This window comes from Brachypodium distachyon, chromosome 5, assembly GCF_000005505.3.
Source record: "Brachypodium distachyon strain Bd21 chromosome 5, Brachypodium_distachyon_v3.0, whole genome shotgun sequence".
NCBI lineage: Eukaryota > Viridiplantae > Streptophyta > Magnoliopsida > Poales > Poaceae > Brachypodium > Brachypodium distachyon.
Window position 1 is genome coordinate 9845160 of NC_016135.3, and position 14174 is coordinate 9859333.

Here is a 14174-nt window from a genome sequence, read left to right on the forward strand (position 1 = left end):
AATATCTAGTGCTACGGGAGACCTTGGCGTACTCAAGTAACACCTTCCCACCTCCTGGACCGTCAGATACTATGAAGGGTCCTGATCGTGCCACTTACCCTGGCCCTTCCGCCGACTTCACATGAACTTTTGCAAATGCCCCCCCGAACACTGTGGCAATTGCGAAATGGGCCTCTCTCTCCTTCCTTGCTTCCTCTCTCGCGAATATCGCCGCTAGGGTTACGGCCACCGGAGAAGGAACTGACACCGCCTCCAGGTCTTTACCCGCCACCTCCACCCCTTGAGACCAAACCAGTGCAGGTAGGCTTCACAGCGGAGCTTTGACTTTGAATCCCCGCAGCCGGTGCGTCCTGGGCTATTTGGCTTCTGCACCAAGAGTCCAAGACGTGGGCGTTTCTTTCCCTAAGAGGTCGTCCGCTTGTGGTGTGTTCTTCTCTTTAATGTTCCAGTCTGTTGCATTTTTTGTTTTCTCTCAATTATTTCTGCTGGATTAAATTGCAGAAGTGTTAGTGTACTGCACTAAGCTTGTTTTGAATGATTAAATTTTGAAACCATATAGTCCAATCAAACCACCGAATGATACATGTAATCCAATATAAAAATTTCTGCGTTTATGCCAGTAAGAATGTCTATGTTTAGCTCTACAATAGCTATCTTATGTCTCACTCGGTCATTGTGCAACATTTTCGTTTCTGTTTGCCTAAATTGATGGCCATGTTCTTTGGCAGTGGAATGCTAATTTTGGTTAACGTTTTTTATTTGATTTTAGCACACAGTGTTAAAGGCTTACTAGTAGAGTAACCCGTGTGTTCCCATGGATGGCGTGTTTGGAAACATTGGGGAAGGGGAATGGGAGTTTATACTTTAGAGGAGGTAGTTTATTGGGGATTAGACCATGACAAATTGATTTTTACTCTTGTTCCTAGTCCCTTGTTTGGATTTTTGGTTTCCGAGATCCAATGCTCCCTATAGCATCATGAAAATCATGTTTTGAAGTTTCAAAAAAATCTGAACTTCTTTTGTAGTTTTAGTATAGATGTATACTGCGTATCTGTATATTTTCGTGCAAAGATTCATTGATTTGTGGTCTGTGTAAAAATACCAAATCTGGGGAGGAAATGGATACCTCAATAGCGCTATTATACATCCCCAGATTTGGTATTTTTACACAGACCACAAATCAATGAATCTTTGCACGAAAATGTACAGATACGTAGTATACATCTATACTAACACTACAAAAAACTTCAAAACATGATTTTCATGATGTTTGAACTATACGGAGCACTGGATCTCGGGAGCCAAATGGGGTTTCGCTTGTTTGGTGTCCTATATGAAAGGTATTGGTTTGAACGATTCTAAAGCAGGCACGTTACCTTTGAATATGCATGCATGGATTGATTCCTATTGATAGTATCATTTTTGTAACACGGAAGAACCCACGAAGTTCTGTAATTTATGTTGCTGCAGTGCTGCAGGCCTGCAGCAACGGAAGTTTTGAAAAATGAGAAGAAAAAAAGACCACGATGTTTTTTACATACGCAAGTATCAACTACAAATGTACATTAAGGTAATAAAAAGGAAATAACCTTGCAAACTAATGGAGAGTCCTTGTAAAACTAATGGCAGAAGTTGTGGTTCGAGATGCTTGTGTCATGCATTCATGTAGTGCCAGCGACAGTGAGTGCAAGTTGTATTTTCTGGAATTAATTTATCCGCTCTCAATCGGATCATTATTGTCTTGCCCTTTTTAACCTGCTTCCGTTCTTCTTTACAGACCTGATACAAACAAATACTACTTCCGTGATAGGCCTAAGTTTGTCTAACAGATATATAATACTACTGTGTGGCATCTTTCTGAACTAAAATCAGGTATACTCAAAATGAAGTCAGTATAGAAGTATTGACATTTCATTCAGATGAGAGCACATTTGTTAATTGCATCAGGAGAAGGGAACTTTTGGCCATCTTTACTCCAGTTGCAAGTGCAGCCAATACATCCCGTCCGCTGCGCCAACAAATAGCAGCACAACATCTCACCTAAACCTACGTGTTATGGTCGAAACGGACAGTAAAAACCCAGATTTGGAGATGGCCCTTGCAGATTGGAAGTAGTTGAGGTTGCAGAGCAAATGACGTTGCTAGTTCAGCAACTCAACGAGAAGGTCAAAGTCATTCCATCACTATTATTTCCAGGGTATATATCGAATAATTTGAAGACAATGATGTTTTTCACAATTTACATAGGCAATAGGTACATCTGTCTGCATTTTAAGAAGCTTCAGTCAGAGCGAATTCCACCCATGAAGCTCCTTGGGTCAGGGCAGGTTCCACTGAACTGAGCCTGCGAGAAGTCAAACCCTGGATTCTGCATATAACACATACATAATATAAATAAAAATACTACATATGATGAAAGTAGGAGTATTTTGCAATATAATCCAGTGACACAGTTTGTGTAGTCAATATATATATATACTTGTACACATACTGAGGTACAAAGTTCCAAAAGATTTATAGCACTGATCCCATGGTAATGAATTTTTAGATTAGGCACAGTTACCAATGTGCAACTTTGATCAACGTAAATGAGAAAAAAATCTATAACTATTTTTCATCGCAAATATAATGGTACAGTTTCTGTAACAAGTCTAAACAGATATTTACTTAGTGGTCCAATATAGAATTTTTTAGTGCATGGTTTTTGGGCACGTATATATCTAAAGATGTTGGAGGACTAGGGTAAGACCAAAGCAGGATGTCATATGTGATTGTTACCGAAGCACTCCTATATTTCTTTCAGAATAGTTCTCACTCCCTAGGTGCACCCAGGCCTGATCAGGTCATACCAAAGATAGATTTATATTCTGAAGATAAATTCTGTATGTTACAAGCGCAAATTCCGCTTTTCATGGGTCCAAAGATTATTTCGCAATGAATAAAGAAGACGAGATGTTATCCCTAATTTCTCCTGATCTCCCCACTCTCTCACATTAGAGATGACAATAGGTTATACCTGCTAGGCCTAACTCCTCACTAGCATGAGAACCATGCATCCTAACTCCTAAATACCTATCTGGTTCTTGTTTTGACCTTTTGGGTCTGTTACTACCACCAGCCAGCTGGGCCCTGGTACAGTTCCCAGCAATACTGGTTAGATTCTTATTTTCAAGGCCCTGAACAACATTGCTACACAATGCTTATCTACATAATTTGTTTATCCTAGTCTGATCTAAGCATCTCATCTATGCATCATAGTTTCTCGTGCAGTGTGACTATGACACATCAATACGGATTTGTATAGGTCTATAGGATGTAATTTGAATAACAAAGCGAAGCTTGCAAATGAGTTATTTCAACCATTTCTACAATGTGACTTCATTCAGTAGTGCAATGCAATACCAATGCTTATGCGGTGATACCAGCTACTGCTTCATATCACACACTATCGACAAGCATATACAAAATTGAAGAAGACATATTACAATCCAGGAGTGAGGTGTTATTGAGTACACAGAGAAAGAAATGAGCAGTTATCAAAAAGGAATTAAGTCTATGTGGCAAATCGGTTATACCTCTTCTTGAAACCTTTGCAGCATAAGCCGTTTTTGTTCCTGGTCTGCAGCATATGGATCTAAGCTACCTTGGCCTTTTATTGGAGATGCCCATGTTTTCCCCTTTTCTCTTTTTTGCAGAGTGATATGCAATTCACCATCCTCTGTATTGTGATCACCACTTTCCATGTTAAAAAATATAGAGCAGCAGAAGGTGCTAATAACTTGAATACTGTAATATAGAGATCTCCCTAATGCTGAACCTCGTATGAGTGACGTCTGATCCTTGCCAGCATATCCATATGCAGTTATAGAATATCAATCAATCTTACACTATCAGTTTATCATTAACACGTAAATTAGTGGCAATCGTACAAAACCATCACCAGCACATGAGTGCATTGACTAAATCTAGCATAGCTTTCCCCATTCAGTTTTAGGATATTTTGTGACTGCACCATTAGAGAAGAGTTAAATCTAGTAGCAATTCATAAGACGAGTTGCCAAATAAGCTTCTTCAACTATCTTGCTCCGCAATATTCCAAATAATAACTAAAAGCAGCTGACAACAACATGTAATTTTCAGCAAAGTAACTCAAAGCCAAAAGAGACATCTTCCATGTTTGCATTACCAGCGGTAGGAGAGTGCATTCATCAACTACACACTAAGTTGAATTAGTTAACATTGCGTAAATTTGATAGTTGTACTACTAGAGATGAATATAACTGCAACAATTTCAGAAACACAAATATGATGTCAGAAATACGAATCAATGAACCAACAAGCGCTGCTGCAAGTACATAAATAATGTGCCTCCAAAGAGACAAGCAAGGAAAACTGGGGGCTACTTAGTTGGGAGGATGTTGCTGAACGCCCCACCCACCTGGGCTTGAACCCAGACGTCTTCTCATTTCTTCTAAAAGCAAATTGCCCGAACCCAACTTCAAGAAAGAAAAAAAGAAGAGGCAAAGCTACCAAAACGATAGTCTAGACGTCCGAAAAGAACAGGCTACAAGTTGGCACCATATTTGTGCAGCACACCACAGAGTTCAGGCCACAACAGAGGAAATGAAACAATGTTATGACCAAGAATTGCAGGTGGGTTAGAATTGAACCATACCTATCGTCCAGAAAGATGAATCGGTCTTCGCGGGGAGCATGAGGTCGTGCTGCAAAACCACCCATAGATCAAATCTCTTACAGACGCAACGAAAAAAATAAAAGAAATCAATCTTTCTATAGGAGCTCGAGCAGAATTGAATAGGGAGAAAAGAGTAAACCACGGACGTTGAGGTAGGGCGGGTTGCCGCGGATGCCGACCTCGACATGGCCGGCCTGGATCACGCAGTGGAAGAGCTTGGTGGGCACGTTCTTGGGGAGCTCGATGTACATGTTGACCTCCTCCAGAGTCTGGTCCCATTCGAAAACCTTCTGCCCTGCACGCCCCACCAATCCCATGGAAGGGAGGAAAAACTAGGTGAGGCAGGCTCTGGAATGTTCTAGAAGAGGAAAATGGAGAGGGGTAGGCTTACCGTTGTGGACAAAGGCGTGGCGCTTCTCGGGTGCCAGCTTCTCCGCCATGGCCACCGGATTTGGGTGGCCTGGTTTGAGCGCGGCGAGCAACGCAGGAGAGCCGCCGGGGAGGGGGGCAGGTGGCGGTGCCGGATAGTAGAGTCCTTCAGGAGAGACTCGGGAGCGTGGAGCTACCGGCCAGCAACAAGGGTTTGCAACCTAGGTTTGGTGGTGCGGACAGGAAAGGGGACGCTGTCGCGGGCCAAACCTGCAGCTGCATACAGTTCTCAATTTTGTGAAAACCCCCGTAAGAAAACAAAAGAACAGCTCGTGGTTCATACTTAGTTTGGCGGTTACGTGTGCACACTTATCCTATCAAAATTTTATAGACAAAGTTCAAGGTTTTATTTGAAAAATGATGGTTAGAAATTGAGAGATGTATTGAACTAATCATCCAAAATTGGTCCCTCCCTTACCCCTGTCATACAGCCATTGATGTTTGGCAATTCGAAATAAGAAGACTTAGAAAGTTACTAAAAAGATGAAGTATCAACATTGAAGCAGAATAGAAGAAATACAAAAAATCTCTGATTGCAGAATATGACTGTTTGATATCATGGCTGAATCACAAAAATTACGCCCAGTAGAAAATGAAATATTTATGACCATTAGGTCAGAGCTTAATAAAATCTGGAAAATGGTAGATATCAAAGCTAGACAAAGAGCTAGGGAAAAGACATCCTGGAAGGGGATAAGAATACAGCAACTTTTCATGCCATTGCTAACCAGAGAAGGAGAAAGAAGAAGATTGTGTCCTTGGAAGGCCCAGATGGGCTGGTACATGATACACCTACCATGCTACATATAGTTGTAGACTTTTACAAGAAAAACTCTTTAGTAAAGAAGACAGGCTGGACATTAATATGGATAATGATTTTTGAGGCCCAGAGGACATAGTTACAGAGGAGGAAACACCTTCCTGGACCAAAACTTCTCTGAAGAGGAAATCAAGGAAGCTGTTTTCTCCTCCTATGCAGATGGTGCCCCGGGACCAAAAGTTTCCCATTTTTGTTCTATCAAATTATCTAGGAAACCATCAAACCTGATTTGTTGAATCTCTTTAGAGACTTTGATAACAACAATGCCGACCTGACCTGTACAGGCTGAAATTTGCCATGTTAACATTGATTCCTAAAGAAACAAGATGCTACTTCCCTTAACAAATTCAGACCCATAACCCTTACCAACTGCAGCTTTAATTTTTTTGCTAAAGCTTGCACAATCAGATTAAGTGGTTGTGCTGACAGGTTGATCTCCATCAACCAAACTGCCTTCATCAAAGGAAGGTATATACTGGACAGTGTAGTGACGGCACATGAGATTATACATGAGATTTACTCAAAAAAAGATAAAAGGAATTTTGCTTAAATTTGACTATGAGAAAGCAGACGATAGAGTTAGTTGGGAATTTTTAGAACAAATGATCACACAGAGGGGCTATAGCCAAAAATGGATCAACAAACTCCAAACTTTGATCTATGGAGGTTCAGTTGGTATTAGATTAAATGATTCTGAGAGCAGTTACCGAAAAGGACTGAGGCAGGGTGACCCCCTGTCCCCCATCTTATTCAACTTAGTAGATGACATTTTTACCAGAATATGCTTGTTAAAGCAGCTAACCAGAACCTTATCTCAGGTTTGCTGCCTGGTTTTAGCCCTGGTGGTGTCATCAGTTTGCGGCATGCTGATGATAGACACTAATTTTTCTAAAAAATGACCTTCAAATGGCACAAAATCTGAAATGGGTTCTTACGTACTCTGTATGAACAAATCTCAGGAATGAAGATTAACTACCATAAATCTGATCTTATTCCAATGAACCTAGAAGAGGAGGAAGTTAATTCTCTAGCCCAAATTTTTGGCTACAAAAAAGGGGCCCTTCCTATTACTTATCTTGGTGTACCTTTACACCACAACAAACTTAGGAAAGAAGACCTCCAGCCTGTAATTGACAAAGTTATTAAAAGAGTGGCTGGGTGGAGAGGCAGGCTTCTCTCATATGGTGGGAGAATCATTTTAGTTTGGGCCTGTTTAGCCAACATTACACGTTACTTATTATCTGTGATTAAATTTCCAAGTTGGGCAATACATGCTATAAATTTCCAAATGGCTCACTGTTTGTGGGACAACTATGAAGACCATCACAAGTACCACTTAGCAAATTGGGAAATGATGGCAATGAAAAAGGGGTTTGGAGGGCTGGGTATACCCAACCTTAGAGATCATCTTAACAACTTAGCAAAAAAGTTGGTACACGACATAGCAGAAGCTATCATCTTAACAACAAAATTCTTTTTCTCACTCAATCACATTGTAGCTAGAAAGACTGACAAGTCTTTCCACAGTGCTTGTGCAACAACACAAACAAAGAATAAGTGGTGACGGATTCATTATCAGTGCGCATGACACATGTTTTATCTTCCAGTTTTTGTCTTTTCTCCAAGTTATCTCTACCGAGAAGTTTATTGTTAATAAGCAGCCACAAAAACATATGAATGCTAGGAAGCACATGAATGCTCCCAAGAGCAGGCTGAAAGACAGGGGCAATTCCCCAAAAGTATCACACATGATATGAATACCTACAGTTAATCAGATCGGTAAACATTTGTGTCAAAGGGCATGTCACGATCGAGTACATGATCGGAATCACATGCATTGCATAGGCCGGAATATGATGCCTCAACTTTGCACCAGGTGGTGACCTTGACGGCATTGACGAAGCCATGGTAGTTGTCGGGCCTCTTGGCACGATGTTTGCTCGATTCTAGCCCGTGCTTGTCCACTAGGAAGCTGGGTTGCCAATTGATGTTCTCCGCAAGTGTGCGGTCCACCTGTCCTCTAGGCACCACGAAATCCCATCCCTGCCGCGGGTAGTAGAGTCCCTGCCGCGGGTAGTAGATGACCGTGAACGGCTCTACTGCAGCCTCGATCGCCGTTGCCGCGTCCTTGACGTTCTGGACCAGCTCACGCGTGAGATCGTAGCTCGGCACGTCGTGTCGTGAGCCGACAGGAAGCCTGCCGTCAGAGTTGTGCCCGAAGATGACGCCATCCTGATTGAGTGTAATGCCCCGAATTTTTTAAAGGTTACGTTTAGCCTGGACAGACAAAGTTGACCATAGTTTGACTTTTTGAACCGTAAGCCGCACGGAAAATCGAAGACCATGGTTAGTTTTGTCTTGTCGAGTTGATTGAAAATGACTATAGATTTGTTAATTTTTTAACTGGATTAATTTACCAGAGCACCTTTTGTTTTCGGCCTTTGAAGAAAATTTTGGATTAAAGGAAATAAATAAGGCATACTAGCGTGCTGCTTGCAAACTGAATCGGAGAAGGGTATTCTCCCGATTAAATCCCTAGTTTACCCAAACTCACACCCAATCTATTTGGAGAAAATTGACACAATATGACTAACGAAAACCTAGGATTCCAAACTACCACTCAAAAAGCCAAGCTTTCCAAAATACCATCACTATACACTTTTTTTGTTCCAAACTACCACCACCGTGAGTCCCCGTTAGTATTTCGGTCAACACAGTTTTCACAATGTGGCTCATACCCGAAATACCCTCAGCATGGCAATGGCTTCTTCACCTCCTAGTGCATCTACAAGGAGCAAAACTGGAGCTGCCAGCCCTCTTAAGCAGTGAATGGTGTTTGGTTGTTGCGTTAAATTAGTGTTATCCTTTTGGCTAAAGTACCATGTGATGTGACAATGTGTCTAGCTACTAAGTGAACCATTATTAGTACTAAAATGCTGCTGTTTGCTGCTGTTAAGTGCTGTTGTTTGCTGCTGTTAAGTGCTGCTGTTTGTTGCTGTTTTTTGCTGCTGAAATGCTGCTGAAAATGTTGTCTATTTGAAGAGGTATAAGGGTATATGTGTCCAAGTTTGTTGATGTTAAGGTATGTTAGGGGCTGTTAGTCCATAGTAGTATTTTGGAGTGAAAAACTGAGTTTTAATGGTATTTTGGGCCAGTTCTTTTCGGCTTCAGCTTCTCTACCCCCAGAAACTGTGGTGGGGAGAAGCTCGTGACAAACTTGCAATCCAGTTCTTTTCGGCTTTTGGCATCTCAAAAATGAATATGAACTCTCAAATGAAATTACTCACTGCCATAGCATGCATATCATATACTTTCACCATAACAATGCATACATTTGTCATTCATTGGATACATAGCATGCATATCATATACTTTCACCATAACAATGCATACATTTGTCATTCATTAGATTCAACAATCATATTCTTCCTATAATATTGCATATAATTTTCAATCATTGCACAAATTAGAGACTGTAAAGAACACACATTTTCCATGGGAAAATACACACTGCAGAAGGAGAGAGGAGAGGAGTACATACCTGTTCGGCCGGACGAGGTACAGGAGCTTGGCCGGAAGAGGTAGAGAGCCTCGGCCGGAGGAGGGAGAGGAGGCCGGACGGAGGGAGAGGAGGCGTCTGGGTGCGGCGGCGGCTGGGTTCTAACCCTAGGCGGAGAGGAGACACTGGACGGGGGTCACTGGGCGCTCGGGAGGGAGAATAAAAGAAAACGCGAATGGCATTTCGGTGTAATTACGCTGATCGGGATTTTGAGAAGCTCGGGAAGTACTTCTGCATCAGCTTTTTTTAGTACGAAGTATTTGAGGGCTTGGGCTGCTTTCAGAAACGGATTGAAATCGAATTCTTTTCGGCTGCAACTTTTCTGGACCTAGAATTCGGTTTACAAGCTGAAAAGAACTGGTCCTTTGGAATGCTTGACTTTTTGAGTGATATTTTGGAGTGTTAGGTTTCAGTGCCCATCTTGTCAATTTTCTCATCTATTTGCCCTCGTCCAGTCGCCAGCCGCCAGCCACGCCGCCCAGGACTCCTGCCTGGACGCCGCCGCCGCCACGGGGTTTCTGCACCGCTCGCGTGGCTTGCCGGTTCGAGCGTGGTCGCCGTCGCTGCTGCCAGGTACGAATTGGGCTGTTCCTCTGCCGCCTGGAGGTATTTCCTCGCTCGCCGCAGCTCGTCCCAGTGAATTGAATTGACAAGTTCTGCGCTAGCTGCTGTTGCTCGATGGAATGAGTGCTAGATCAAGCCGCTGGTTGTGTAACACTTGCAATTAGTACACTGTTGTTTGGTTCAGTTTGTAGGTTCTCTGACCGATTCTTGCTAGAAGTTGTGTCCAGTAAATTTAGGTGGTTGTGTTCTTTATTTTTTGGAGACTGGTTAATTCCCTGCCATGTATGGATGGATTAGTGCTAGCCGACTGAGGTTGGATTCGCGTGAACAGCTGGGCGTTGTATTAGACCTGAGCATACAGTAATCCGTCGCCTCCTTTTCCATGGATGATAACGATGACGCCGTCTGCGTGCGTGTGGTTTTCCTCATGATGTCGTCAGGTGTCCCCATCCAACGGTGCAGCGAAAATGTCTTGACAGCAGTGTGGTCGGGACCAGGTCTCGAGCATATTGCTCCACCTATCTCCTACCGTCCATCGGCCGTCAGTGCAAAACAGCAGCTAACGGCAGGAAACAGTGCGAAAATGCTTTTCGTACCACTGTGCACAGCTGCTCGGACGTGCTTTGAAAGGGACATCTGGCCCACAACAACTGTTTACGGGTCCGGGGCTGCAACTGCGAATGCTAAATGGCTCGAAACGAATTCAGTAGCTGCCTACCCCTGCGCAGTATTAGGAACTCCACCAACCTCACATTTAACTCCGCCAGACGCGCTCAACCTTCATCTTGATTTGCTCCATCTCCATCCGGTTTGCATCTGCAATAGCCGCAGCTATGTATGCCTTTCTCCTCTTCTCCATTGCTACCCTCTTCTCTTCAACAGCCATATCGTTCTCTTGCTATGCCAACATCTTTTCTCTTTCCAGCTTCATCAGACGGCAGCTATGTCTGTCTTTCTCCTCTCCTCCATTGCTACCCTTTTCTCTTGATGTGCAAATTATGTTTTTCCGATCATATATATGGTTGCTTTATCAGACGGCCACGACAAAGCACACGGAAGATATATTTCCACACTAGTTTTGTTCGAGAGGCCAGATGAAGCGGACGTAAAGATCTGATTCTTTGGAAAATTTTAGATTGTCCGCCCCCCCCCTCCTCCTGTAATCTCGATCTCTCCAGGGTGCACAACAACTCTCCTTAGAATGAGCATACAGTAATCCGCCGCCTCCTTTTCCATGGATGACGATGACGCCGTCTGCGTGCGTGTGGTTTTCCTCAGGATGTCGTCAGGTGTTCCCATCCAACGGTGCAGCAAAAATGGCTTGACGGCCCGGATAGGTGGAGCAGTGTGGTCGGGAGTAGAAAACCCGGTCTCTTAGTTAGTACTAGTGCCACTAGTTGTTTAGCACTTGGACGCTGGCACTTGCACTAGCAAGAAAATTAGTGTGGCTTGTTTTGTCAGATTCCGTAGCATGCTAGCTTCTGATTTGGTTGATCTATTACTCAGAAAGAGGTACATAACCAGTTTCGCAAACCCGTAATTTTCTGTTAATTGGAGGCAAGACAAGAGTCTGGTTTGGTGTTTTAAGACTTGCTTTACCCCACAAGCCCGGGATCTTCGGGTGTCGGGCATAAATCTACGGATTAAACATTCAGATTGTTTTACAATTAAGGCAAGTGCATGACAAGCCTCTTTAAATGTGTGCCCTTTATGATTGGATGGCTGACTGCATTCATACTCGATTTGAGAATTTTTTCCATGCAATTTGTCCTTCTCTGATTTATTTGGTCTCGAGGTTGTTGCTGTTCTGCATCTTTAATGCTTAGCCCGGTGCCCCGATGCGATGAGAACCATTCACATGGACTAATCCGTCTCGGTCAGTGAATTCCGTCACATGTGAACTTCTCCGTTGTGCTAGAGCCAGGTCGGTGAGAACTTTCACATGATGATTAGTCACCATCATATGTGAATACTCCTTAGCGCTCAATGTAAATATCATGAGGATAAAAAGCTGGCAGGGATTTGTTACATTTGTTGACTTATATTCATTATGATCTTTCAGCTCAAAAATTGTACTTGCTGAGTATTGATTATTCACTTTTGCTTTTTTGTCGCTTTATTTGGTTTTCAGGTACTCCAAATAATCACATGCATGGGCGGGAGTAGCAGCACTACATGCGGACACCACACATCACATATTACAATTTAAATGTCTTAGTTTCATACTATTTAGCTTCCTGCATAGATACTGTAGTGAAACATTTCCGTACCACTTTTATTGCGAGTCTTCGATCGTTCGGGAGTTTATTATGTTTTTACTTGAGACTATTTGATAGATTATGAACCGCGTGCTGGTCTAGATTGCATAGTAATCATAATTGATAGTTATATTAAACTGCCTGTCTTGGATGCCCTTATAAACAAAGGAGACTCTGTCGAAATTTTGAGTATATCCTTGACTTAGTGTCACTGATTTGGAGTGTTAATATTCCGGGTAGGGTCGATACTTGGGGTGTTACATTAAGCGCCAGCCACTTGTCCTGAAGTACGTACTCCAATTTGTCATGATGTGGTGGCGGCCGTCGATGATATTGTGCCCAACTGCAACGGCTCTCGGTGCACATCGACAAGTTAAGAAAATAACAATGCATATTTAAGAATATTCAGTCCAGTTTACCGTGATGCGGTGTCGGTCGTCGATGTTGTGCCGAACTGCAACGGCTCCCGGTGCACATCGAACAGATTAACAAAAATAACAATGCATACTTGAGAATATTCTAAAATACTTCACAACTCATTAGTCACTCATCATTTGGGCCTATAATTCTAGGATTTTAGAAACAACTTGTTTGGCTGACACGGAATTGAGTATTGGAATTCAATCTGAAATATTATTGAATCACAATGTAACTAATCTCAATTTCTCTCTAAAAGTCATCATTTCTCTGGAATTGTGTCTTGCTCTACAAATCCATGTGGTAGACAACATGATTTTTCAACCTGGAATTCAAATTCAACCAAATGAAATTCTATCAAAAATTGGTTTTTTCTCATTTCTACCAAACGACATGAAATGAGAGGTGCGTGTCAAATGAACTATTAGAGAATTTCAAAGAAGAGATATTTGCAAGTAGTCTTCTACTCCCTCCGATCTTAAATTTTTCTAGTTGTTTTAGTTCATATTGGAGGGAGTAGAAGATTTGAGAGTATGCATGAAGAGAAATATATTTACCAGGGAAGGCTAGGACAAGCTTCATGCCTAAATAAGATTTATATAGACTAGGATATTTTGATAGAGTATTTTAGAGAATAGATATTTGTAGTAGAATGTTTAGGATGATGACACTTGTCATTCATCCAATGGTCTTTACAAATATAAATAGAAGTGATCCTCACCTCATAAGATATAGGGCATATTTGGTTCAACTTTACCGGAACTAAACTTAGGCAAAATGTGTCTGACACAAAAAGTGTGGTGGACAAAATAGCCACCACAAATGAGGCATGATTTCACAAAAAATGAGTTTATGACATGTGGATCATGTTTGGTTAACAAAGTGTGCCAATGAACCAAACACATGGTTGGGATGTTGTGGCATAATGGCAAAAAAAGTATAAATATATACCCTCTTCTCTCTTTGAGAAACAAAAGAAAAGTACTCTCTCCGATCTTAAATTCTTGTCGTCGCACGTATGTGTACATATTGTGCATGTACGCATATGACCAGCAAGATACAATGTACTCATGGAATGAAATCTAGTGAGTTCGCTTGGTCACGTACGTGAATTAGGCACAACCATGTTGGGCAAGGAATTATTACAAAATAGATTAGCCAGTAGTCAGTGCAATTGGAAAGATGCTTCACTGAACTAACGACACATCGATTTGCAATTGGACAGATCTTCCTACCTGTTCCTACCGTATGCATGGTTCTGACTGGTTCCTAGTTGGCTCACGGGAATCCCTGCCTTCTTCCTTTCACCTCATCCTGCTAGTCCGCGTTTTTCATCCACTACCAGAAAACGTCAAAAACCTGAGGATGCACATATTAAGTTGACGGACCCGAAGGAACCATCAAGTTTAGTACTCGTTCTGACCCATATTA

The 14174-nt window shown here is 42.2% G+C and overlaps 1 protein-coding gene and 1 long non-coding RNA gene across 2 annotated transcripts; one reads left to right on the plus strand and one right to left on the minus strand.

The window, feature by feature from the left end:
* Positions 1-2145: 2145 nt before the first annotated feature.
* On the minus strand, positions 2146-9660 carry LOC100828146 (nudC domain-containing protein 2). Its single transcript, XM_003579541.4, has 6 exons — positions 9487-9660; positions 5088-5341; positions 4843-4991; positions 4676-4724; positions 3576-3718; positions 2146-2368 (listed from the first exon to the last, which is right to left on the minus strand). Exons 2-6 carry the CDS (start codon positions 5134-5136, stop codon positions 2282-2284), a joined length of 477 nt encoding a protein of 158 aa, XP_003579589.1. The 5' UTR covers positions 5137-5341; positions 9487-9660; the 3' UTR covers positions 2146-2281.
* A 427-nt stretch (positions 9661-10087) lies between these two features.
* On the plus strand, positions 10088-12493 carry LOC112269414. The gene is made up of 2 exons (XR_002961261.1): positions 10088-10903; positions 12200-12493. It is a non-coding gene; the product is annotated as an uncharacterized LOC112269414 (long non-coding RNA).
* Positions 12494-14174: the final 1681 nt, after the last annotated feature.